The 23,274-nt window shown below is 35.7% G+C and overlaps 2 protein-coding genes across 4 annotated transcripts in view; one reads left to right on the top strand and one right to left on the bottom strand.

Annotated features, from left to right (window-relative positions):
- Positions 1–10,049, bottom strand: part of WDR3 (WD repeat domain 3) — a 32,543-nt gene extending 22,494 nt beyond the window's left edge. Inside the window, exons 1-4 of the mRNA XM_003769847.4 lie at positions 9,895–10,049; positions 3,867–4,071; positions 2,742–2,951; positions 2,228–2,346 (exon numbers count right to left, since the gene is read on the bottom strand). Of these exons, the coding sequence (XP_003769895.1) occupies positions 2,228–2,346; positions 2,742–2,951; positions 3,867–4,037 (500 nt within the window). The 5' untranslated portion in view covers positions 4,038–4,071; positions 9,895–10,049. The remainder of the gene's footprint in view (positions 1–2,227; positions 2,347–2,741; positions 2,952–3,866; positions 4,072–9,894) is intronic.
- A 49-nt stretch (positions 10,050–10,098) lies between these two features.
- Positions 10,099–23,274, top strand: part of GDAP2 (ganglioside induced differentiation associated protein 2) — a 60,953-nt gene continuing 47,777 nt past the window's right edge. The window contains exons 1-5 of one of the 3 annotated variants that reach the window (XM_012549662.3): positions 10,099–10,287; positions 16,815–17,044; positions 17,788–17,927; positions 19,437–19,590; positions 19,967–20,055. In XM_012549662.3, coding sequence (XP_012405116.1) covers positions 16,866–17,044; positions 17,788–17,927; positions 19,437–19,590; positions 19,967–20,055 — 562 coding nt within the window. In that variant the 5' untranslated portion in view covers positions 10,099–10,287; positions 16,815–16,865. Of the gene's footprint in view, positions 10,288–16,807; positions 17,045–17,787; positions 17,928–19,436; positions 19,591–19,966; positions 20,056–23,274 lie in introns of all 3 variants that reach the window. The other 2 variants (XM_003769846.4, XM_012549663.3) reach the window with 2 other exon arrangements.

Genomic DNA, 23,274 nt, shown 5'->3' with positions numbered 1-23,274 from the left:
GAGAAACTTTTATGCAACCCATCTCGAATCTGAGCTGAGGTGTTTCTGGCAGCATTCACGCAAATGCAGCACAAAGTTTGCATGCTGTGTGTTGAAGTTGCACAAAGCAATATGGGCAAGCACTGCCAGAAACACTTCAGATTCATTATGCGATTGATTTTGAATTTATGGTCATTGTATTCAAAAACTTTTTACTGTTGCCAAATTTTTTGTGACTCCCACATTCAGTTACACAACCCCATCTGGGGTCACCACCTAGTTTAGGAAGCTTTGGTAGGAGAATCTAAAATTCAAAATAATCTGAAGTTATAGAAGACATGGGGAAAAAAAGGTCTTAAAGAAAAAAATCTATAGTGGGGGAAAGAGGAAGACCTGGAAGCTTCCACTATAAATAAGAGGAAATCTTGAAATACCATATTTTAAAAAGTAAAAGAAAAAGGCTCACAGTGTAACTTACCCTGAAAAGCTGAGTGAGTATAATACTATGAGGGGAGAAATGGGACTTTAGTGGAGCAAAGGACTTTCAAAACCTTTCTGATGAAAAAAACCAAAGGTCAGTAGTTACTATGAAATACAAACTCAAGTTCAGAGAAACCTAGAAAGATAACTTGACTTGAGCCATAGAAGGAGCTGTAGGATGATATAGAACTAGCATTCTAATAGAGTGAAAAGAAACAATTGTTTACCTTGATGTTCTTAAAGAATAATGAGAAAGTTAAAGAAGAAAAACAGAGCTCCTGTTTTAAGGATATGAAGAGGAGAGAAAAGGAAGGATAAAAACACACTGATGTTGAAAAAAGGAAGAAGAGGATAGAACTTGCTATTTCTTGTAATCAAGGTGCATGAGAAAAAGAACACACTGATGTTGGAAAAAAGGAAAGAGAAGGTAGAACTTGCTATTCTTGTAATCAAGGTACATAGTCTACAAACATGGAAGGGGAATTGGGCATCAGATAATCCTTTTATTTGAAAAGGACCAAGGAGCATTAAACACACACATGTGCACATACAGAGTTAAGAGTAGAAATACATCAAACTCAAAAGGTAATACATTTTAGTTATGCTGGTAAGGTTTAAGAATATCAGGGAGGAAATATCTGCAAGCTAAACAAATTTCCTGATCCTAAGTGGGGAATTCAAAAGGAGTCAAAAAGAAAAACTACAATCTAGGGGAATAAATAATTACATCTAAGACAACTAAGAAATAAACTATATTACAAGAAGGTAATAGGATCTATATGAACAAAAATATTTATAGCAGCTCTTTCCGTGGTGCAAAAAACTGGAAACTGGAAATTGGGGATATGCTCTTCAATCTGGGAATGGTTGAGTAAGTTTTGGCATATCATTGTGATGGAATACTATTGTATTATAAGAAATGACAAAGGGGGTGCTTTCAGAAAAAACACAAGACTTATATGAACTGATACAAAGTGAGGTGAGAAGAACTGGAAGATCACTGTGTACTGGCAGCATTCACACAAATGTTGCATTCATGCAATGTTGAAATGATGATCAACTGTGAAAGACTTGAGGTGATGGATAAAAGGTGCAGAAAAAGACACATTTCTAGACTTGGCCACTACATGGATACATTGGCTATACTTTTTTGTTACAAGTTTTTTTTTTCCTTCTTTCCTTTTTCTCAGTTTTTAACTGAGTAAGGAGAAAGAACAGGTCAGCAATAATAATGCCCTAAAAAAAGAGAGCCAGTATAATTTTCTAAAATGTACAGAAGTACAAAAATATTAGCAAGACACAATTGTGAAAATAACATGCAGAATTATACATGCAAGAATACACACAGACACACAAACAGTATTAAATGAAGGTTCATGGTTTCATATAGCATACTGTTCTATTGTGTATACAAAACTGTTTTTTGCTGTTTTAAAGTCAAAATTTAAAAAAAATTTTTTTTTTGATGATACTAAAAAAGATAACATTAACATCTAATTTTTTGCTATCCTCTAAGGACCTTTCCATCTGCACTAGAGCTGAATCCTTTTGTATATATTTGCCCTATTAAAATATGTGCTCCTTTGGAGCAAGCAGCATTTTGTATCATTTTTTTTATTTGCATCTTCAGTACGTAGTATACTTCTTTTCACATAATAAGTTAGTAATTGTCTTCATTTTTTCATTCATTCATTCATTCATTCCTGAGCAGTTCCCATGAAAGAAGTGAAGTAAGGAAGGCCATGTAGGTTAATTATTAGATCTTTACCTGGTAATCAGCAGGTTTTTTTCTCGTAAGAACAGTGTCTGCGTGATGGCATCCTTGTGTCCCTTCAGACGGTAAAGGCCACTTTCATTGATGACATCCCACACAATAACATCAGTGTCCTTTGAAGAGGACAAATATGGCAAAAATAATAACATCATCCAGCAAGAGACCAGCCATACACTCACTGCTGTTCTTATCTAACTCAGGTTTGATTTATGCTATCCTGCTTTTCTAATTCTGTACAAAGAAGCTATCTTGGAAGGTTTAAAAGCATCAAATGAAAGAGAATGGCTCTGGGAAACTCATTTCCAAATCTTACTTATGCTAATTCCATTCTAGGCAATTGTAGTTTTGTACTACTGAGAGTCTAAAGCCTCATACAAAAATTTATTTTAAAAATCTGTATAAAAAACAAATAAAACAAAAATCTGTTTAAACATATAACCCACTTTTTAATTTTATCCAAGGCTCATCACATGTCCACTTATTTCCCGGGAATTCCTACATTTCCTACCTTGGAGCCAGACACTAGTCTGCCCCCCAGCTGATCATAGTTCAGGGCAGTGACAGCTGCCTTGTGTCCATTGAAGGTAATATTCCCTTCACCACTCAAAAGACTGAAGATACGGATAGAACCATCCTCATAGCCAACGGATAAGTGCAATCCATCTGGTGAGGGACATAAACAAGTAACTTCATGTTTAAGTCCCTGAAGGATAAGAATCTGAAATCACAAAAAACAAAAGCACTGAAACATAAGTCATGCTCCTAAGCTTTCCTTTTTGCAAAGGTGGGGAGATATTTGCACACTTTATATCAATAACATTAGTTTTCCAAATCATGTTTATAAATAGTAATCACACGCTGAGTCTTTTGAGGTAGGAATCATTAGCCCCATTGGGCAAGTGAAATGAAGGTACAAAAAGAAGTAGGATGACTTATCAAAATAACGCAAAATAAATCTTCCAGACATGGGTAATGAATCATCAAACTTACTTCATGCAAATGCTAGCAATAAAATTTTTAATTTGGACTTAAGGATTTAAAGTATTATTTTCAGAAGAACCAATTTTCAGGATATCAGAATTATTTCCAGATTCCATCTAAAAGGGATTTAGTTTCTTCAGATATATTAAGCATGTAACTGGGAAAAGATGGAGGATGGTGTAGGTAACCAATTTGCTTATTCCTTATTCTATCATGCCTTCCTCTCTCTGGGCATCACTTTCCTTATCCTTAAAAGGGGAATCAAAACTAAAAGATCTTTCCCAGCCTTTTTCTGGCTCTAATCCTATGATACTCTCCTCCTCAATATAAGAAAACACTTCAGTTCTTATCCTACAATTTGCTAACGTACTCTAAGAACTAAAATGCCAAGGCCAAGATCAGGCATAAAGTTAGCAGACCAATTACTTCTAGGCACCCTAAAAATACTGAAGAGCACTCCCTGGGATTATGGTAATGTGTGCAGCCATAGTGTGGACCTGGTATTAAGCTGTCTGTTCTCAAAGAAGGAGGGATCCCTGCTACATGAGGATGAGAATCATCAAAGACAGCTTGCCCTCAAGCATCCTCCTCATCCCTCCCTCCCCCTTTTCCTAATATAAATCCTGGAGTCACTAGTGGATGGCTCTATTACCTTCTCTCCTTTCCGTGTATCCCAGATGAAGACATGCTCACAGGCTGGCACTGCCACGTAGCGCCCCTTCTCACCACGCAAAGTTACAAAGACAATGTTGCCCTTTTGGCTGCCAATCAATCCAAAGACAGCACTGGCAGCATAACGCAGGTACTGCTTGGTGAGCCCCATGGCACACCATCCAATTCCACGGGAAGCAAATTAACTGTAAGCAAATAAATAAGTCAAATCTTTTAGATTCCCTGGGATCTAAAAAAGTCACATGGCTGACAATCAAAAATATATACTTTTTTTTGTTAAACTAAACTACTACTTTTAACATAAAGTAATACACATTACCTATGTTTGGTCTTCTTTTTCTATCTATTCTTGACTAATGTTGCTCTGAAACAAAACTAGTTATGTTACATTATATCTAATCTGTGACATTCTAATTGTTCATGGCTAAGCCAAGCTAATAAAAATGACAATTCTGCCTAAATTGGTCTACTTAATCAGTGCCACCAATCAAACTGCCAAAGCAGTATTTTATGAAACTAGAAAAAATTATAACAAATTATAATAAAGGTCTCATTTCTAAAATACATAAAGAGCTGTGTCGCACATATAAGAATCCAAATTATTCCTCAATTGATAAATGGTCAAAGAATATGAACAATTTTCAGATAATGAAATTAAAGCCATCTGCTTGCCATCTAGGGGAGGGGGTGGAGGGTGGCAGGAAAAAATCTGAACAGAAGTGAGTGCAAGGGATAATGTTGTAAAAAATTACCCTGACATGGATTCTGTCGATAAAAAGTTACTATAAAAAAAAAAAAAAAAAAAAAACTAGATGTTACTACTGGGCTTATATCCCAAAGAGATACTAAAGAAGGGAAAGAAACCTGTATGTGCAAGAATGTTTGTGGCAGTTCTTTTTGTAGTGGCCAGAAACTGGAAACTAAATGGATGCCCATCAATTGGAGAATGATTGGGTAAATTGTGATATATGAATGTTATGGAATATTATTGTTCTGTAAGAAATGACTAGCAGGATGAATACAGAGAGGCTTGGAAAGACTTACATGAACTGATGCTGAGTGAAATAAGCAGAACCAGGAGATCATTATACACTTCAACAACAATACTGTATGACAATGTATTCTGATGGAAGTGGATTTCTTAAACAAAGAGAAGATCTAATTCAGTTACAATTGATCAATGATGGACAGAATCAGCTACACCCAGAGAAGGAACACTGGAAAATGACTGTGGACTACTTGGATTTTTGTTTTTCCTCCCAGGCTTTTTAAAATTTCTAATCCAATTCTTCTTGTGCAACAAGAGAACTGTATGGTTCTGCATACCTATATTGTATCTAGGATATACTGTGACATATTTAATATGTATAGAACTGCCTGCCATCTAGGGGAGAGGGAAGGAAGGGAAAAATCGGAACAGAAGTGAGTATAAGGGATAATGTAAAAATTTTCTCATGCATATGTTCTGTCAATAAAAAGTTGTAATTAAAAAAAAAAAAAAGAAATTAAAGCCATCTACAGCCATATAAAAAATGCTCTAAATCCCTATTGATTAGAGAAATACATTAAAATAACTCTGAGTTGAAAGGCCTGGAGATACTTACACGAACTGATGCTAAGTGAAATGAGCAGGACCAGGAGATCATTATATACTTCAACAACAATACTAGATGATGACCAGTCCTGATGGATCAGGCCATCCTCAGCAAATCTAGATCAACCAAATCATTTCTAATGGAGCAGTAATGAACTGAACTAGCTATACCCAGAAAAAGAACTCTGGGAGATGACTAAAAACCATTACATTGAATTCCCAGTCCCTATATTTATGCACACCTGCATCTTTGATTTCCTTCAAAAGCTAATTGTACAATAATTCAGAGTCTGATTCTTTTTGTACAGCAAAATAATGTTTTGGTCATGTATACTTATTGTGTATCTAAGTTATATTTTAATATATTTAACATCTACTGGTCATCCTGCCATTTAGGGAGGTGGGGGGTAAGAGGTGAAAAATTGGAACAAGAGGTTTGGCAATTGTTAATGCTGTAAAGTTACCCATGTATATATCCTGTAAATTAAAGGCTATTAAATAAAAAAAAAAAAAAAAAAAAAAAAAAAAAAAACTCTGAGTTACTACTTCACACCTTTCAGATTGGCTAAGATGATAGGAAAATACAATGACAAATGTTGGAGAGGATGTGGGGAAAATGGGACACTAATGGACTGTTGGTGGAGTTGTGAAATGATTCAACCATTCTGGAGAGCAATCTGGAACTATGCCTAAAGGGCTATCAAACTGTATATATCCTTTGATTCAGCCTTGCCATTACTGGGTCTGTATTCCAAAGAAATCATAAATGAGGGAAAAGGACCCACGTGAGTAAAATGTTTGTAGCAGTTCTTTTTGTGGTAGCAAAGAAGCTGGAAAACGAATAGATGCCCATCAACTGGGGAATGGCTGAATAAATTGTAGTACATGAAGGTAATGGAATATTCTATAAAAAATTATGAAATGGCTGATTTTAGAAAGGCTTGGAAAGATTTACATGAACTGATGCTGAGTGAAATAAGCAGAACCATGAATATAAACCGTACACAATAACAGCAAGAATGTGCAATGATAAACTATGAAATACTTTGTTCTTCTCAGTGAACCTAAGCAATCCTAATAGATTTTGGACAGAAAAGGACATCTGCATCCAGAAAATAAAAACTAAAGAGACTGAATGTAAATCAACATGCTATGTTTACTTCTTTTTTCTATTTTTTTTAAAATTTCTGTCATAGTTTTTTCCCCTTCCAACAGGAAGCATAAAGCAATGTGTGTTAAAATTAACAATTTTTTTTTTTTTTTAATCTGTCACATTCATGTCTCAACACAGTGGAATAATCAGTCACACTTCTGGTAATTTAACTTTAATGATGCTGAATTTCTCCTCTTATTTACTGCACTCAAAAATCAATTCTAAGGGCCTTCTTATCTCTCTATTTCTCTCTCTTGGTAACTTCTTCTACTTCCACTATTACCATAGTTTAAATGGTTCCCACATCTCTCTCCACAGCCAATTTCTCTATCTAAATTTCTTTGGTCATCACTAAATCTCATTATTGACCCTCATTATTACCTCAAACTCAATAAGTTGAAAGTAAAACTAAGTACCTGTTCCTTAAAATCCTTTCTCTCTGATCCCCTTTCAATTTCTGTTAAGAGTCCCCAACATTCTTCAAATCACTCAGGCTTAAAACCTTAAAGTCCATGTTTAGTTCTTGACATTCTCTTATTTCCTGGATGTAATCCACATCCTGGGTTTGAATCTCATCTCTGCCAACAGAGCTCTTGAAAACTTGATCCTTCGTTCTCTGCTCTTCTCTCCCTTCAGCTTCCTTCTAGGATCTCATCCAATCATGACTGAAATTTAGTGGGTAGTTCAAAAAGGGATGTACTGCCATCTTTTGCAACCATTTTTTCCCCATGTTTCTTTCACTAATTCTCTCATACTAGATTGACATAGTTGGCTTCCCTGATTCCAGGTTCTTTCTGCTCCAATCCAACAGTCATAAGTAATAACACTTCTTAAATACTACTTTTAATCCCAACATGCCTATACAGATAAACATTAAATAACTGTAAGCTTTCATCTCCAAAGTCTCTACCTGTCTCTAAAGACCATCAGTAAAATAACTCTAATCGAAATAATCAATACATTTATACCTTAACTATGTCTCCATGCTTTATCTGGGCTTAGGCTTTCTCACATTTCTTTGACCCTAAAATCCATCATTCCTATCCATGTCCTTATTCAAGTGATGCCCCTTAAAATAAAATGCTTCCTCTTTGCTCGCCACCCCTTTTCAGAACCCAGATTACATTTTACCTCTTTTATGAAGCTTTCCTTGCACTATATTCTGTAGCACAAAATTCAGGCCTGGACAGGTACTCTGGTTCAATGAAAAGTATCGTGTACATAAGATAAGAAGGCCTACTAGCCTATCTCTGATGATCACTTAAGTTTTCCTGGACCTCAATTTCCCAATCTGTATGAAGAAGATTGGTCCTCACATCATATCCCACAATAAACTCCAAATGGTATATACATAACCCTACCTATAAAAGATGGCATTACAAACAAATGAAAGGACCAAGAAAGAAATTACTTTCAGGATCTATGGACAAGAGAAGGAGTCTAAACTAAATAATAGAAAGGATCATATAAGATAAAAAGGGACAATTTGATTGTATAAAATTAAAAGTTTTTGCACATAAAAAAAAAACTGAAGTAATAAAAATCAGAAGGGAAATAGGTAACTGGGGGAAAATATTTGCAATAAGTTTCTACTAAAAGTTTATATCATAAACGATCTCCTATGACCAATAATAAACTGATTTAAACTATAAAAAAAGAGCAATTCCCCAATAGATATTGATCTCAGATTAAGTAGGGACAATATTCAAAGGAAGAAATCCAAATCAACAATCTTGAGAAAAAAAAGTGGTCTAAATCAAAATAATCAACAACAAGGGGGAAAACTGCCAATAATTAAAAAAATGCAAATTAAAGCATTTGGAGGCTCAACTTTACAACTATCACTGGAGGAGGAAAAATTACAAATGTTAAAGGAACAGGTGAACTTTTGGTGAAACTATGAATTTGGTGAAGCTTAGAAAGTTACCGAAGCATGCAAACCCTTTGACCCAACTACACCAGTACAACGCCTTTATCTCAAGGAAATAAATTAAAAAAAAAAAAAAAAAAAAAAAAGATCTATGCATATGAAAGTATCTATAGTAGCTTGTTTAGTAATGATCCAAAATCGAAAACAATGGGAAAGTGTCCATTGGAAAATGGTTAAATACATAGTAACATACAAATTTAATGCAATATTACTATACTCTAAGAAGTGATGAAATAACAATTTTAGAAGAAAAGTGAAAGGAGCTTATGACTTGAAGCAAAGTGAGTAAAAATAGATCAATTTATACAATGATAACATTACAGAGGAAAACAACTTTGAAAACCTTGAGAACTTTTATTAATGCAAAGATCAATCATGAATCCAAAAAATGAAGATGAAACATGACATTCACTCATTGACAGAGAGGGGATGAAAGATGGCTATGTTGATTTTTGGACATGGTTAACATGAAATTCCCATGTTAACATGGGAACAGAACAAATTCCGTTCTGTTGAATTGCGAAGATACATAATGAGGGATGTCCGTTTTTTTGAAAAAGTTGTTCAATGAAGGGAGTATTGGGTGAGATTAATTTAAAAATATTTACGAAAAATAAAGATAACAAACATTAAAATTAATAATAAAGTTATAATAATAAACCAAGAAATTGGCTTTTGAGGTTTCATCAAGCTCCAAGTCCAAGGTCCTTTGGCATACTACCTATATGTCCATGGCCTAGTACTTAGTTAAAACTTTATGAACCTCAGTTTTCTCTTATATAAAATGAGAAAATACGGAACTCTAAGCTGCCTTGAGGAATGGTTATGAGGCTGCTGTGAAACAATAGAAAATATATTTAAGGAACCACAAAATTTAAGGTACTATGAATTACCTAATAATGGCAACTTGTGCCCTCTCTTAGAGGGCAAAAAAAGCACACAGCGGCCACTGAGTTAGTCATCATGCCCAAATAATCCCTCGCACAGAGGCTAACCCGCGGGGGACGCATCACTTAAAAGTGAGCGGGAGCGCACCGACTGTGGAGCGTGACAGGACCCGCCGGGGCAACGCGCTTGCTAGCGGGGCTGCTCGGAATCCGGGAAACGCCAGGGATGGGGGTGGGGAGAGAGAGGGGGAGGCGATCACCTCCGACGGGTCCCGGAGGCGGGGGGTGGGGGGGGGGGAGGGGGCGTGTGGCTCGTGGCCGCCGGTGGTGACCGGTCCACACGCGGCCTCAGGAGCCACGGGGCTGAGGGGGGAGGGGGAAGGATCATTGGAGGAAAATGACCTAAACCACCCCAAATCGAAACCCACGGAACAGTCCACTTACCTCGTGGCCCTGGCCGGAGCGCACCAACAAGCACCAGGAGCCCCCCAGGAGCCCGAGGAGCCGAGGAGCTCCAGAAGCCGAAAACTCCGAGCCGCCTCCACGCGGGTTCCCAGACAGCTAACCCCACCTCTTCCGACCCCATTTCCGGCGGCGCCGGTCTCTCCACGAATCCGGCAGGAAGTGACGTAGAGCGCCGCTCGCTTATTGGTCCGCGCGGCGCAGAGCGGAAGTGGGAGTCTGGGGACTCTGCTTAGGTCGCTGCTTGCTGTCAGGTGTCTGACATTAATTGCCTCTGGGTCTGGGGATGCGGCGCCAGGACCCGCTTTCCGAAGCCTGACCCCGCCCCAGTCCCCTGCCCTCCTCCCACTGTCCGAATGGAGAAGCGTAAGCACGGTGAGAGCCGAGCCCAGGGCGGGGAGGGAGGGCAGTGGGAGCGAGGGCCGAGCGGCTGACGCGGCGCTTTCTTGCCCGCGGGGTCGAGCCCCTCCCCCGCAGGCTGACGGAGGCCGAGTTAGGGAGGCCGGAGCCGCGGAGGCCGGGGCTGGGCCCGGGCTTGGGGGGCTGAGCTGACGGCTTCCCTCCGGCCTCTCCCGGACCCCGGGGTGGAGCTGCTGCTTGGGTCACTGCGAAGGCCTCGGGCCGGGAGAGTGGCGGACTTGTAGGAAGACCGGGAGTTAATGATTTAAAAGCGCAGACTTCCTCCTTGGGATCTGGCGTGGGGCTGAATCCGGCACGTTTACGTGATAAGTAGCGGGGTCAGCATTTGAACTCGCATCCCCCTTTATGTTGTCCCTTCGTTCTGAGTGAAAATATGCTGTTAAGGACTGTTCAGGCTGGTCTCTGGGGCTTCTTTCTGCTTCCACCGCCACCGTTCTGTTTCAGACTCTCTTTAGGTCATTATAATAATTAGACAAATTTATTGAGCATTTGCTTTATTGGAGGCACAGCTGGGTGCCAGTGACATAGAAGCAACACGACAACAACAAAAAATGGACCTCGGATCTCTAGGAAGCTCCAGTTGTTTTGAGGATATGCACAGTCCCGTTATAGAATTAGAATTGATAGAAGTGTTAGAGATTATCTGTTCTAAACTCTTAATTACTACAGGGGAGGCAACTGATGCCTAAAGAATCTAAGTAATATGATTAAAGTCACAAAGTAAGTGTCTGAGTTGGAATTTGAATGCACTTATTTGAGCCCAAATCCAGTCATTCAGTCAATAAGAAGGTATTAAGTGCTAAGTGGTACCAAGACGAAAGAGTCCCGCTATCGCTTACGTTCGAATAAGAGAAAAGGGGTATGTTTCTTTTTATTATTATTATTATTATAACTTTTGATTGACAGAACCCATGCCAGGGTAATTTTTTACAACATTATCCCTTGCACTCACTTCTGTTCCGATTTTTCCCCTCCCCTAGATGGCAAGCAGTCCTATACATGTTGAATATATTGCAGTAGAAAAGGGGTATGTTTCAATATATACAGAGTAGATGGAAGACTCTGGCAGCTGTACAGTTGTTTGGTTTTTTTTTTTTTTTTATAGTCACTTTTTATTGACAGAACCCATGCCAGGGTAATTTTTTACAACATTATCCCTTGCACTCACTTCTGTTCCGATTTTTTCCCTCCCACCCTCCACCCCCTCCCCTAGATGGCAAGCAGTCCTATATATGTTGAATATGTCACAGTATATCCTAGATACAATGTATGTGTGCAGATCCAAACAGTTTTCTTGTTGCACAGGGAGAATTGGATTCAGAAGGTAGAAATAACGCGGGAAGAAAAACAAAAATGCAAACAGTTTACATTCATTTCCCAGTGTTTTTTTTTTTTTGTTTGTTTGTTTTTTTGGGTGTAGTTGCTTCAGTCCATCCTTGATCAATTGAAACTGAATTAGGTCTCTTTGTCAAAGAAATCCACTTCCATCAGATTACATCTTCATACAGTATTGTTGTTGTTGACATATATAATGATCTCTTGGTTCTGCTCATTTCCCTTAGCATCAGTTCATGTAAGTCTCTCCAAACCTCTCTGTATTCATCTTGCTGGTCATTTCTTACAGAACAATAATATTCCATAACATTCATATTCCACAATTTACCTAACCATTCTCCAATTGATGGGCATCCACTCAGTTTCCAGCTTCTAGCCACTACAAAGGGGGGGCAGCTGTACAGTTATAGAAACCTTTCTGCAGATAAGAGTAATTAAGCTGAGCTCTAAATCAAGTCAGGCACTCAAAAAAGTAGAGGGGGGGAGGCAGCATTCCAGATGTGTATGTGTGGAACAGCCAGTACAGATCACTGGCTGTGGTGCAGTGTGTAGATGGATCATAGAGTGCGTGGAATGGAAGTAAAGTAATGATAAGATAGTAGCAATAATTAATCTATATGACACATTTGCCAACTGCTTTATAAATATTTTATTATTTTTATATGAAGTGTAAAAGTTAGGAAGATTAGGTTTAAAAAACTTTAAATCTCAAACAGAAGCTGATTGGGTAGAGCAAGTGAAGAGAGGAGAAAAGAGTGGCATTGTCAGATATATTTTTGGAAAATTATTTTGGCAGCTCTATTGAGAAAGGGTTTAGAGTAAGGAGGGATTTGAGGCAGAAAAACCAGTTAGAAGGCCATTGCTATAGTCTATGCTATAACTCCTTTCCTTGACCTTCTTAATGCTCTTATAATGGTAATCTTCTTATTTCTCCTGTTCTTCCTTGTTTCATTCTTACCAGTACATTTATTTCCTTTATTAACTTGCCAGTTTGTTAAAGACACTTTCAATCTTTGTATCCCGCAACAGCTAGTATTGTGTCTTGCATATAAATGCTTAATAAATATTGAAGAAAATTGAGTTGGACCAGTGCAGATGTATCAGTGGTAAGATTCCATCCTGTGGAAACTCTTCCTCCTGCCCAGATTAGAAACAGCAAAACTGTACCTTCAGTTAGCCCTAAGACTTAAATCTTTCTGATATTTACTACCTGTGTGAATTTAGGCATATCAATTTATCTCCTGGGGCCTCAGCTTCTAATCTGTAAATCATTTTATACCAGGAAGGAAGCAAAGCAAATAGTATCTAGCCACTAGTTGAATTTACTATAACCACTATCTTATGCCTCTGTTCCTATTTCCTAAATTCCTCACATAATAATTTTTTCTATCCAGGTGATTTGTAGTGTTATCTAATGACTATTTTACTTAAATTTCCATTGTTCTTTACTCAGATGCTTTCTTTTTAATTTTTTTTTTATTCTAAACTTGACATATACCAATAACCATGATCCTTTTTTTTTTATTATAATAACTTTTTATTGACAGAACCCATGCCAGGGTAATTTTTTTTACAACATTATCCCTTGCACTCACTTCTGTTCCTACTTTTCCCTCCCACCCTCCACCCCCTCCCCTAAATGGCAAGCAGTCCTATATATGTTAATTATGTCATAGTATATCCTAGATACAATATATGTGTGCAGAACCAGTTTTCTTGTTGCACAGGGAGAATTGGATTCAGAAAGTAGAAATAACCCGGGAAGAAAAACAAAAATGCAGTTTACATTCATTCCCCAACCATCCTGAGAACTTCTCTCTCTCTTTACTTCCCCATTCAGATCTTCTCAAGTTTCTCTGAATTTATCCCTTTCATCATATTTTATGATAAAATAATATTTTTTTAGATTTATATAAAATAATTTGTCCACTATTCCTCAATTTATGGGTATTTCTTTGGTTTCTACTTTGCTATCACAAAGAATTACTATTGTAAATTTTTTTTTATGTAATGTGTTCAGGTGGTATGTATAGTTTAATGGCTTTTGGGAGACAGTTCCAGATTGCTTTCCATAATAGTTGGACCAGTTCACAGGGCTACCAAAAGTGTATTGGTGTTCTATCCTCCCATGTCCTTCTGACAATTATTATTTTCCTTTGTTCTTAGACAATCTGATCTTGTGAAGTGGAGGTTAAAATTTGTCTTAATTTGCATTCCTTTTATTATTGTTAATATTGTTATTAATAATTGTTCATAGTTTGCTTTTTTATATGTTCATATATTTTGATCATTTATCTATTAGACAATGGCTCTTATTCTGTATTTGAATTAATTCCCTTATATATCTTGAAAATCAGACTTGTGTCAAAAAAATTTCCTGTTCAGATTTTTTTTCCCCCCTAGTCAAAGAGTTTTCCTTCCCCTTTTAGTTAGTTCAGCTTGTGCTGAATGGGCATCAGGTAGTGATGAAGCTTTAACTACTTCTGTAGTGGTGGTGTTGCCATAACCAGCAACTCAATCTTCTTCCTCATTTCTTAGGCAGGATCTATCAGTATACCAGTCAAAGTCTGCTTCCTCTAAGGGTGTTTCCTTTGTGTCCTCCCAGAGACAAAGCAAGACATCCAGATAAATTACAAATCCTAATCTAAAAAATCTCATCCTCATTTTCCACCTCAGGTAGAAAGGTGGCAGGATTGTGTGTGTTTACATGTTTGATGGTCAGATTAATTACAAATTAATTAGGCTTGGATAACAAAGGCACTTTCAGGTTGATTACCCGGCTAAAGGACAAGTGCTGAGTATGGTGTGAATTTAAGAGTGTTTCAATGGCATGAAGATAGATGTCTTCAGTGGTAGAGACAAGGACAACTGCAGCCACTATTTCTCAAAGGCAGTCTGGGAGGACTCTAGTAACAGTGTTCAAAGTTTTATTATAGTATCCCACTGGATGAAGTTTTCATCATGTTTTTGTACATCAAATGCATTCCCTCCTTTCTCGGAGTTGAATATGTCAAATGAGAGAGAAAAGTTGGAGAGGCCTAAAGTTGGTGGGTATTGGAGGGTAGGTTTCAAAGAATCAAAGAAATTTTGAGCTTCCAGGAAAAAACCCAAGGTATAGAATCCTTTAGGAGTTCATAAAGGGACCGAGCAATACCTAAAAAATCAGTGATCCAGAAATGACACTACCATACTAGACCAAGGAAGGCATTGAGCTGATGCTTGTGGGGGGGATGGGAGGAATCTAGTCAAAGGTCAGAGGCAGAGAGGCGATGTCATGGAAACTTTACAGAGGGAAGGGCAAACTGGAGTTTATCCTTAGATATTTATGACCTCTTATTGCTAAACCATTAAGGAGATAGACTTGAATCCTAAACAGAATGTCTTAGGAGGGGAAACAAAGAAAAAGGTCTTCAACACTGAAGGAGGACAGAGTCCTTAAAATCTAATGAGGACAAACCCTGTTTTAATATCTATGGGAAATGGCATGGTTACTCAATGAATCCCACCCATGCCACCAATTAATGTTAAACAGATTCTATTGTCTTATTCTCTAAATTGTAGCTAGCTAGAGCTTCAAAAAGCAGAGACAGGTTTTAGAGTTCCACTACCAGTTTAATTAATGACTTTCAAAATGAGGAATGCAAACTGGAAATTCTCCTGGGTATGAGACCTCCCCCTCTTGTAGGAAAATAGAGATTATATACACAAATCCTAAGTGGGAGGGAGGAGGAAGGTATATTACTGTATAATCATTTTCAGAGTTGTTTACCATGATGCACACAATATGCCCACAAATGCAGGACAATATGGGTGTTCTCCCATCCTGTGGGAACAGTTTGTAAGTGATTGTTTCAAATCTAAGAGTCATTACTTGCTTGGGGGAAAGGACCAGAGTTCTCCAATCTTTGAGTCATTTCACTTAACATACATGATAGAGTATCATCAGAAACTTATTTATCATTTTAAGCTGTATTGTAAGACTGACTCCCAAGCCAGAAAAGGCATCTCTGAGACATCTAAATTATTTGTATATTCATTATACATATCATTTTGATAATTATGAAAATCATAGTTTTTCCTCAGTCTTTTTGCTTCCTTCAGATTGTTCTTCAGATGAATCTTTGTTGTTGCTGTTCTTCTTCTTCTCCTTTAAAGTAATGCTTTGATAATTTGGTTTGGAACCAAATTGATTTAGATAGTATTATCATTTTTATAGTATTTACGTGGCCCAGCTATACATAATTAATATTTCATGGGTAATGTTTGGGTATGGGTTTATTTCTGTAAAGAATATTTTGTGGATGTGATAAAAATGATGATCCAGCATAGTAGATTAACAAAGCACAGTCAGGCAGGTAGGATATCCTAAAGAGAATAGCATCACAAAAATCCACTAATAGGGATAATTTTGCTTCTTTACCTTTGCTTATTCCTTCATTTTTTTCTTAGTATATTTATTAAATGCTTAGTATGCCCCTGCCAGGCAGCATGTTACATAATGAAGATTCCCCCCTCCCCCCCCAAAAAAGGCACTTTCCTGCCCTCAAAGCTCACAGTCTAACAAAGAGACATGTGGGTATATATCAACACATAAATATCCAGTGAATAAATACAAAGTTAAATATAAACAAACTAGTTTGGGAAGAAGGGCACAGGCAATGTTCACTTTAATAATTATGGGGCATTTTTGGTTTTTCTACTTTCTCAGTTTCTCAAGCAGTTCAGACCACTAACTAGAGCTAGAATTTGCCATCCCAGCTTTAGGTTCCTAGGAGACCATGTGTCTCATAATTGGTCTGAGATAAAAAGAAAAGAAAAGGAAAAACAGTCTTGGAGTTAGAAGTCTGGACAGAAAAAAAGCTGGAAAAGATTTGTAGGCTGGTAGTAAAGAAGATTGTGTTTATAATAAGATGCTTTATTTTATTTGGTCATATCAAATGACTTTTGAATACCAGTGAAAAGCTATGAAAATGAAAACATAGTTATAGTTCTTGTTATTGATTGGAGGTGGCAATCATTGTTTTTCATTTATATGATATTTAAATAATTATAACAAACTTGCTGTTAAGATAATTTTACACTGCAGTTTTCTTTCACTATTTCAAGTACTTTCTGAAAGTTTTTGTATATGTTTTTCAAGCTTATAGGAGTTCCATTAAAAACTAAGTTGCTAAGAAGTTAGAGTCAAGTTTCATACCATGGATCCTTTGGGTGCTCCTTCCCAGTTTGTGGATATTGATACTTTGCCCAGCTGGTTTGAATGGTATGAAGCAGATGAAGTAATTTCCTCAGAAACATTAACTGAAAAATTCCAGGATGAAGTCATCAGATCACCTTTTCCCTTCAGTAAAGAGCTCAGTGGAAAAGTAATTCTTTGGTAAGTTTAATATAGAGGACCAAGAGTAGCAATTTCGTAATTCTTGAAATAAGATTCAACTCTGGACAGAGAGATTAAATAATAGATTATACAGTTATATCTACAGAGATATATTGCAAGGAAAATATATATTTCAGAAGCAAAAGAAAGAGGTTCATATGTTTTGATGGTTGTTATTTATGTTACTTCTATATGTAACTTTCCAAGGCAGTTACTCTCTATTCTGCCTTTGAAAATGAGCTGATAGAATCAAGATGTGATGAGGAGGAGATAAAGTATGTTCCTCTCTTGCCCAATTAATACATTTTACTTTTATCTTCTTTCACAAAGTGTAATCAGATACATAAAAGAGAAGCAGAAAATAATAAGGGAAAATATTGAACATATGTTCTAAGCCATTTTCTTTTCTTTTTCTTTTCTTTCTTTCTTTCTTTCTTTTTTTTTTTTTTTTTGAGGCATTTCTTGTTAAGTGACTTTATCAGGGTCACACAACTAGAAAGTGTCTGAGGCCACATTTGAACTCAGATCCTACTGATTCTAGGACTGGTGCTTTATTCTTTGTTCCATCTAGCTGACCTAAACCATTTTAGAAGATTAATTATTTTAATAAGGAACTGAATTTTGAGAAGGAAAAATTAATGGAAGAAGAAAATCACTATTTGTAAGCATAGATGAAGAACACCACTTAATTCAGTTTTCTACGATAATTGGTAAACTATTCTGAATGTCTTCTATTTCCTTAGGAAAGGAGATGTAGCTTTACTAAACTGTACAGCTATAGTCAACACCAGCAATGAAAGCCTCACGGATAAGAATCCAGTGTCAGAAAGCATCTTTATGCTTGCAGGGCCTGACTTAAAAGAAGAACTCCAGAAACTCAAAGGTAAGTCGATTTTTTTTTCCAACCTTCTTGATAGAGAACATAATTTTGATAAAACAATAAAGCTATTGAATAAAATATTCTTCTGAACAGGTAACGTTAAGGCAAGTTTATTTACTTTTCATTTGGTACCAAACTGGGAAAGAGAGATAACAAAATAGATGACAAAATTAAGATTTAAAAAGATTTTTGATGAACTATATTACATTAGTTCAGATATAATAAGGTACCATTTCACAATAAATACAAATTCACTGAATCAACATTTCAAGTTAATTTTAAGAAGTTCTTAGATTTTTAATGAATTTCAAGCTCAATGTAAGTTAATACTATAATATATTTTATGGTCATTTCAAAAGGACTTTCTTAAATGCCTGCTATGTTCAAGGTATTATGCTTACAGGGACTACAACGATGGAAATGTAATGATCTTTGTCCTCCAGGTGCTTATATTCTACTAGGGAAATATAACTTGTACATGGGAAAATACAAGTAATTAATAAAGAAAGGAATTGACAAGGGGAAAACAATTGCTGGGAATAGGTGGATGGAAAAAGAGGCTTGTGTAGGAAGGGGCACTGGAGCCTTGAAGGAAATGGGAATTTCAAGAGGCAAAGGAGAGAAAGAGTCTTATAGACTTGAAGGGCAAAAGACATTGAGATAAGAAAAGTAATGTCATAAATGGGGAATCATCCTTAGAATAGTTGGGTTTAAGAATAGGTTCTTAATCTCTAATAATTAAATAAAAGCAAAAACTCTGAGCTTTCATTTCTCACAACAAACTGGTGAAGACAAAAAACACAAATGGTCAGGAGGAGCCATGGAAAGACAGTCAATTCTAATATACTATGGGTAGTGCTATGAATTAGTCCAGCCATTTTAAAAAATAATTTTTAATTCCACTAGAAAAGTCAGTAAATGTGTATATTCTGTGACCCAGTGATATCCACAACTTGAGCTTATTATTTTCCTTTTGGAAATCAAACAGAGAGAGAGAGAGAGATCATCTGTATTGAGATCTTATAGCAATACCTTGGGGGTGGGGAAAAACAAAAAATTAGAAGCAAATTAAGTATTTATTTCTTGTGATATGATTCAAACTGATGTGATAGCATATTATTGCTCCAAGATAAATGATGGATATGAATAATTCAGAGAAACTTTGGAACTCCCATGAAAATGATGTTTACAGAAAAAAGATATTAACAATGAATGCCCCAAAAAGAATGAAGAAAAATAGGGTTAGGAATAGTAATCAGAATGCTGAGAGTCAAATTCAGTATACTTATTAGCTATTGCAATAGTTTCTCTAGACTTTTCATGACTGTAAAAGAGAAGAGAGTGATCTTTTTGCCATTGCCAAAACATTTGCTATAGTCTTATATCAACCATTACTAGGGATCCATTGATAGTTTAGATTTCAATAATGAAGAGACTTCCTACCCAAATATTTTATTTCCTATCTGGTTGGTAATGCTTTTTTGCCTTATTTATACTGCCTTGGTCACTTAGGTTGCCGAACAGGGGAAGCAAAGCTTACGAAAGGATTCAATCTGGCTGCCCGATTCATCATTCATACCGTGGGGCCTAAATACAAGAACCGCTATCGCACAGCAGCTGAAAGCTCTCTGTATAGCTGCTACAGAAATGTACTCCAATTGGCAACGTGAGTCTGTATTTCTAGATATAGAATTCTCCATCTTAAAGGTTCCACTTTAAAGTATATGCACCTCAGTGATCTATGAAAGGCAAAAGCCAAAGCAATTGGATAATTCAAAGGGATATTACTATGTAAATTACTATGCAAAAATTTGAGAGGCAGGGAATTTGGAAAATTCAACATAAATAGAAAAATGTTGGGATCACATGAAACTTTTGCTTTACTTTTAGAATTTACTTAACATAAATATATAAAACACAAATATATAAAATATAAGTTGATTTTGTCAGTATATCAAAAGGAATGGCTAAGTTAAATTTTAAAGATGGTACAGAATTTTGAAGTATAATATTTATGACTTCTTGCTTTTTCTTGTCTACAGGGAGCAGGCAATGTCCTCTGTAGGATTTTGTGTCATCAATTCTGCAAAAAGAGGATATCCTTTAGAAGATGCAACCCACATAGCACTTCGTAAGTCAGTGTAGATTGTGCTGTATCTAGTTATTAATGGAATAAGCTTAACTAAAAATATTTTATAACATACAAGGTTTAAGTTCTTGTGGAAATTAATTAGTAACAGCATAACTAATATTTGCATTTTCATTTGTCTTTTTATGTCTTGTACATATTTTAAATGTATTAATGGTATTTTAAATATTGATGCCAAGTTTTCAGATGAGAAAATTAAGATACCAAAAAAATAACTTGACCAAAACCTTCCAGCTAATTAATCATTCAGCCAATAAGCCATAAGTAAGAAGTAAATTCCTAATTTGTGCTAGTCAGTGTGCTAAGCATTGAGAATACAAAGAACAGTGGAAAAAATGCCTCTTCCTCCAAGGAGCTCACATCCTAATAGGGAGACAATATGTAAACAACTATATAAACAAGACTACTAGGAAAGACTTCTTACAAAAGGTGGAACTTTAGCTGAGATTTAAAGGAAAACAGGGAAGTAAAGAGCATGAGACTACATTTATTGATATTGATTCTATTCCTTTATTTTCACCAACTTCTTTTAAAGAGTAAGGTGAAGTAGAAACAGTACATGAAGGAAAAAATATAAGAGAATATGATAGGGGGAAAACAATTATTAGTCATCAGCATAATTCCATAGACTGTAAGAAAAGTAGCAGAATGGATTAGAAAGCAGAATCCAACAATGTTGTTTACAAGAAACGCATTTGAAATATAAAAATTCATATAAATAAAATTGAATTTTAATAATTTTGTCTCAAATTTTAAAAAGCAGGACTAGCAGTTATCACTTCCCACATAGTGACAGAAAATACAGACGTTTAAAAAATAAACTACATTATTAAACTCTCCAATATATAAATAATATCAATGACTTAATATGTTAATATGTGGGAACTGAATAGGATAGCATATAGCTACCTAATGGAAAAGCTAATTGAATTATAAGGAATAAATAGCAAAATAATATTAGTTGAAGACCTTAATATACTCCCTTTAGACCTTGACAGATATAATCAAAATATTTATTTTTTTTAATATTAAGGATCTGTGTAGAATTTTTAAAGACCTAGTTATAGTAGCTCTCTGGCAGTTACTGAATGAGAATGATCACCCTTTTCTTAATATGGTAAACAATGTATTTGTAAATTCTAAGAATAGAATTATCCATAGTGAAGTAATTCCAGAAGTCTTTCTAATAATAACATCAAGAGTAAAAACTAGAATGTCATTGTTACGACTTCATTTGATATAATACTTTAAATGCTAGCTATCACATAAAATGAAAAAAATGAGGGTCTAAATGTTTTCTAAGAATAAACAAAATCATCACTTTTGCAGATGAAAAATTTCAGTAATTTCAGTAAAGTAGAAAGATATAAATAAATCCACCTAAACCATCAGCCTTTTGTATTACCAGCAAAACTCAGTAGGAAGAATTAGAAAGGGAAATTCTATTCCAAATAACTAGAATATGAAAAACTTTTGAGTACATCTGCAAAGATACAGAGGAATTATATGAATGTAACTATGAAATACTATTTGCATAAATACAGACAGACCTAAATAATTGAAGATATTAATTGTACATAATTGAGCCATGTTAGTACCATTAAAAATGTCAATATATAAAAATAAATCAATTTGCTTATTTATACTGTACCAAACCATCAATGAATTACTTTTAAAAATTAGACAAAAACAATTTATCTGTAGGAAAGAAAAGTCAAGAATCTCAAGAACAATAAAAAAAAATTAGGGAAACAAAGTGGGTCTTAACAATAATAGATCTTAAATTATGTAACAAAACCAATAATTATCAAAACTAATTGGTATTGGTTAAAAAATGCAAAAGGTGATCAGATCATAGGTACACAAGACCTAAAAGCAATCAAACAGCAACAAGGTATTCAATATATCCAGCTTTTGGGGCAGTGTCTCACTATTGAACAATGTTGCCTTTGGTAAAAATGAAAACCAAATTGGCAGAAATAAAGTTTTAGACCAATAGCCTAAACCAGGGGTCCTCAAAATACCGCCCGCGAGCCAGATGCAGCAGCTGAGGACTTTTATCCCCCTCACCCAGGGCTATGAAGTTTCTTTATTTAAAGGCCTACAAAACAAAGTTTTTGTATTTACTATAGTCCGGCCCTCCAACAGTCTGAGAAACAGTGAACAGGCCCTCTATTTAAAAAGTTTGAGGACCCCTGGCTAAACCATATAAGAAAATAAACTCTAAATGTGTATTATGACCTAACCATAAAATGTCAAATGATAAACAAAAATAGAGGAGCGAGGAAAAAAGGTTTCTTTCACAATTATGGATAAGGGAAGAATTCTTAATCAGTTAAGTAGGGAGAGGATGACAGGAGTTAAAATGGACAATTTTGATTGCATAAAAATAAGAAATGTTTTTTACAACAAAACACAATTGAAATTAAAAGGGAACTGGTTAATTGGGGAAAATATGTCCAGAAAATTTCTCTGATAATGAACTGATATATAAAAGATATATAAGAGTTAATATAAACATAAGAATAAGAGCCATTTCTGGTTATATAAACAGTAAAAGGATATTCACCCTCATACCCATCCGATTTTTAAAGATGGTTTTTTTAATCATTCTTTATATCTCCAATATTTAAAATCGGTGTTTGACATACATTAAATGTCTAATAAATGCTTGTTGACTGACAAAAACAGGAAAATAACAGTTTTGTAAAACATTGTAGAAAGAAAGGTTGGTATGGCTGTGAGTGAATGGTTCAGCCATTCTGAAAATCAATTTACAACTCATCCAAACCTGCCAATACTACTTCCAGCCATATTTCCCAATCAATAGGAAAGATTTCCTAGTCAATAGGAAAGATGTCAAAAATAGGAGAAAAGGATCCATATGTACAAAGATATTTATAACAGCACCTTTTTACAAAGTATACACAGTCCGTCAATTAGGGAATTGCTCAACAAATGATCATATATTTATAATGGAATATTATTGCCCCCTCAGAAATAATATTTTTTTAAAAAGACGATTTCATGGTTTTATATGTAATCTTTAATTTATACATGGAAATTCTTGATAAAAAAAATTAATTAGCTATAAAGCAATCTGGAGGTAGGGAAGGCTACCAACAATGGCAGGATTCATAAAAAGTACAAGGTATAAAGCAGCATTTGAGTTCAGCCTTGAAGAGAGTAAAGGAACACCCA

This window comes from Sarcophilus harrisii, chromosome 4 (genome assembly GCF_902635505.1).
Source record: "Sarcophilus harrisii chromosome 4, mSarHar1.11, whole genome shotgun sequence".
In the NCBI taxonomy this organism is placed as follows: domain Eukaryota; kingdom Metazoa; phylum Chordata; class Mammalia; order Dasyuromorphia; family Dasyuridae; genus Sarcophilus; species Sarcophilus harrisii.
The sequence above is the reverse complement of the archived record's forward strand: the minus strand, read 5'-3'. Positions and strand labels throughout refer to the sequence as shown.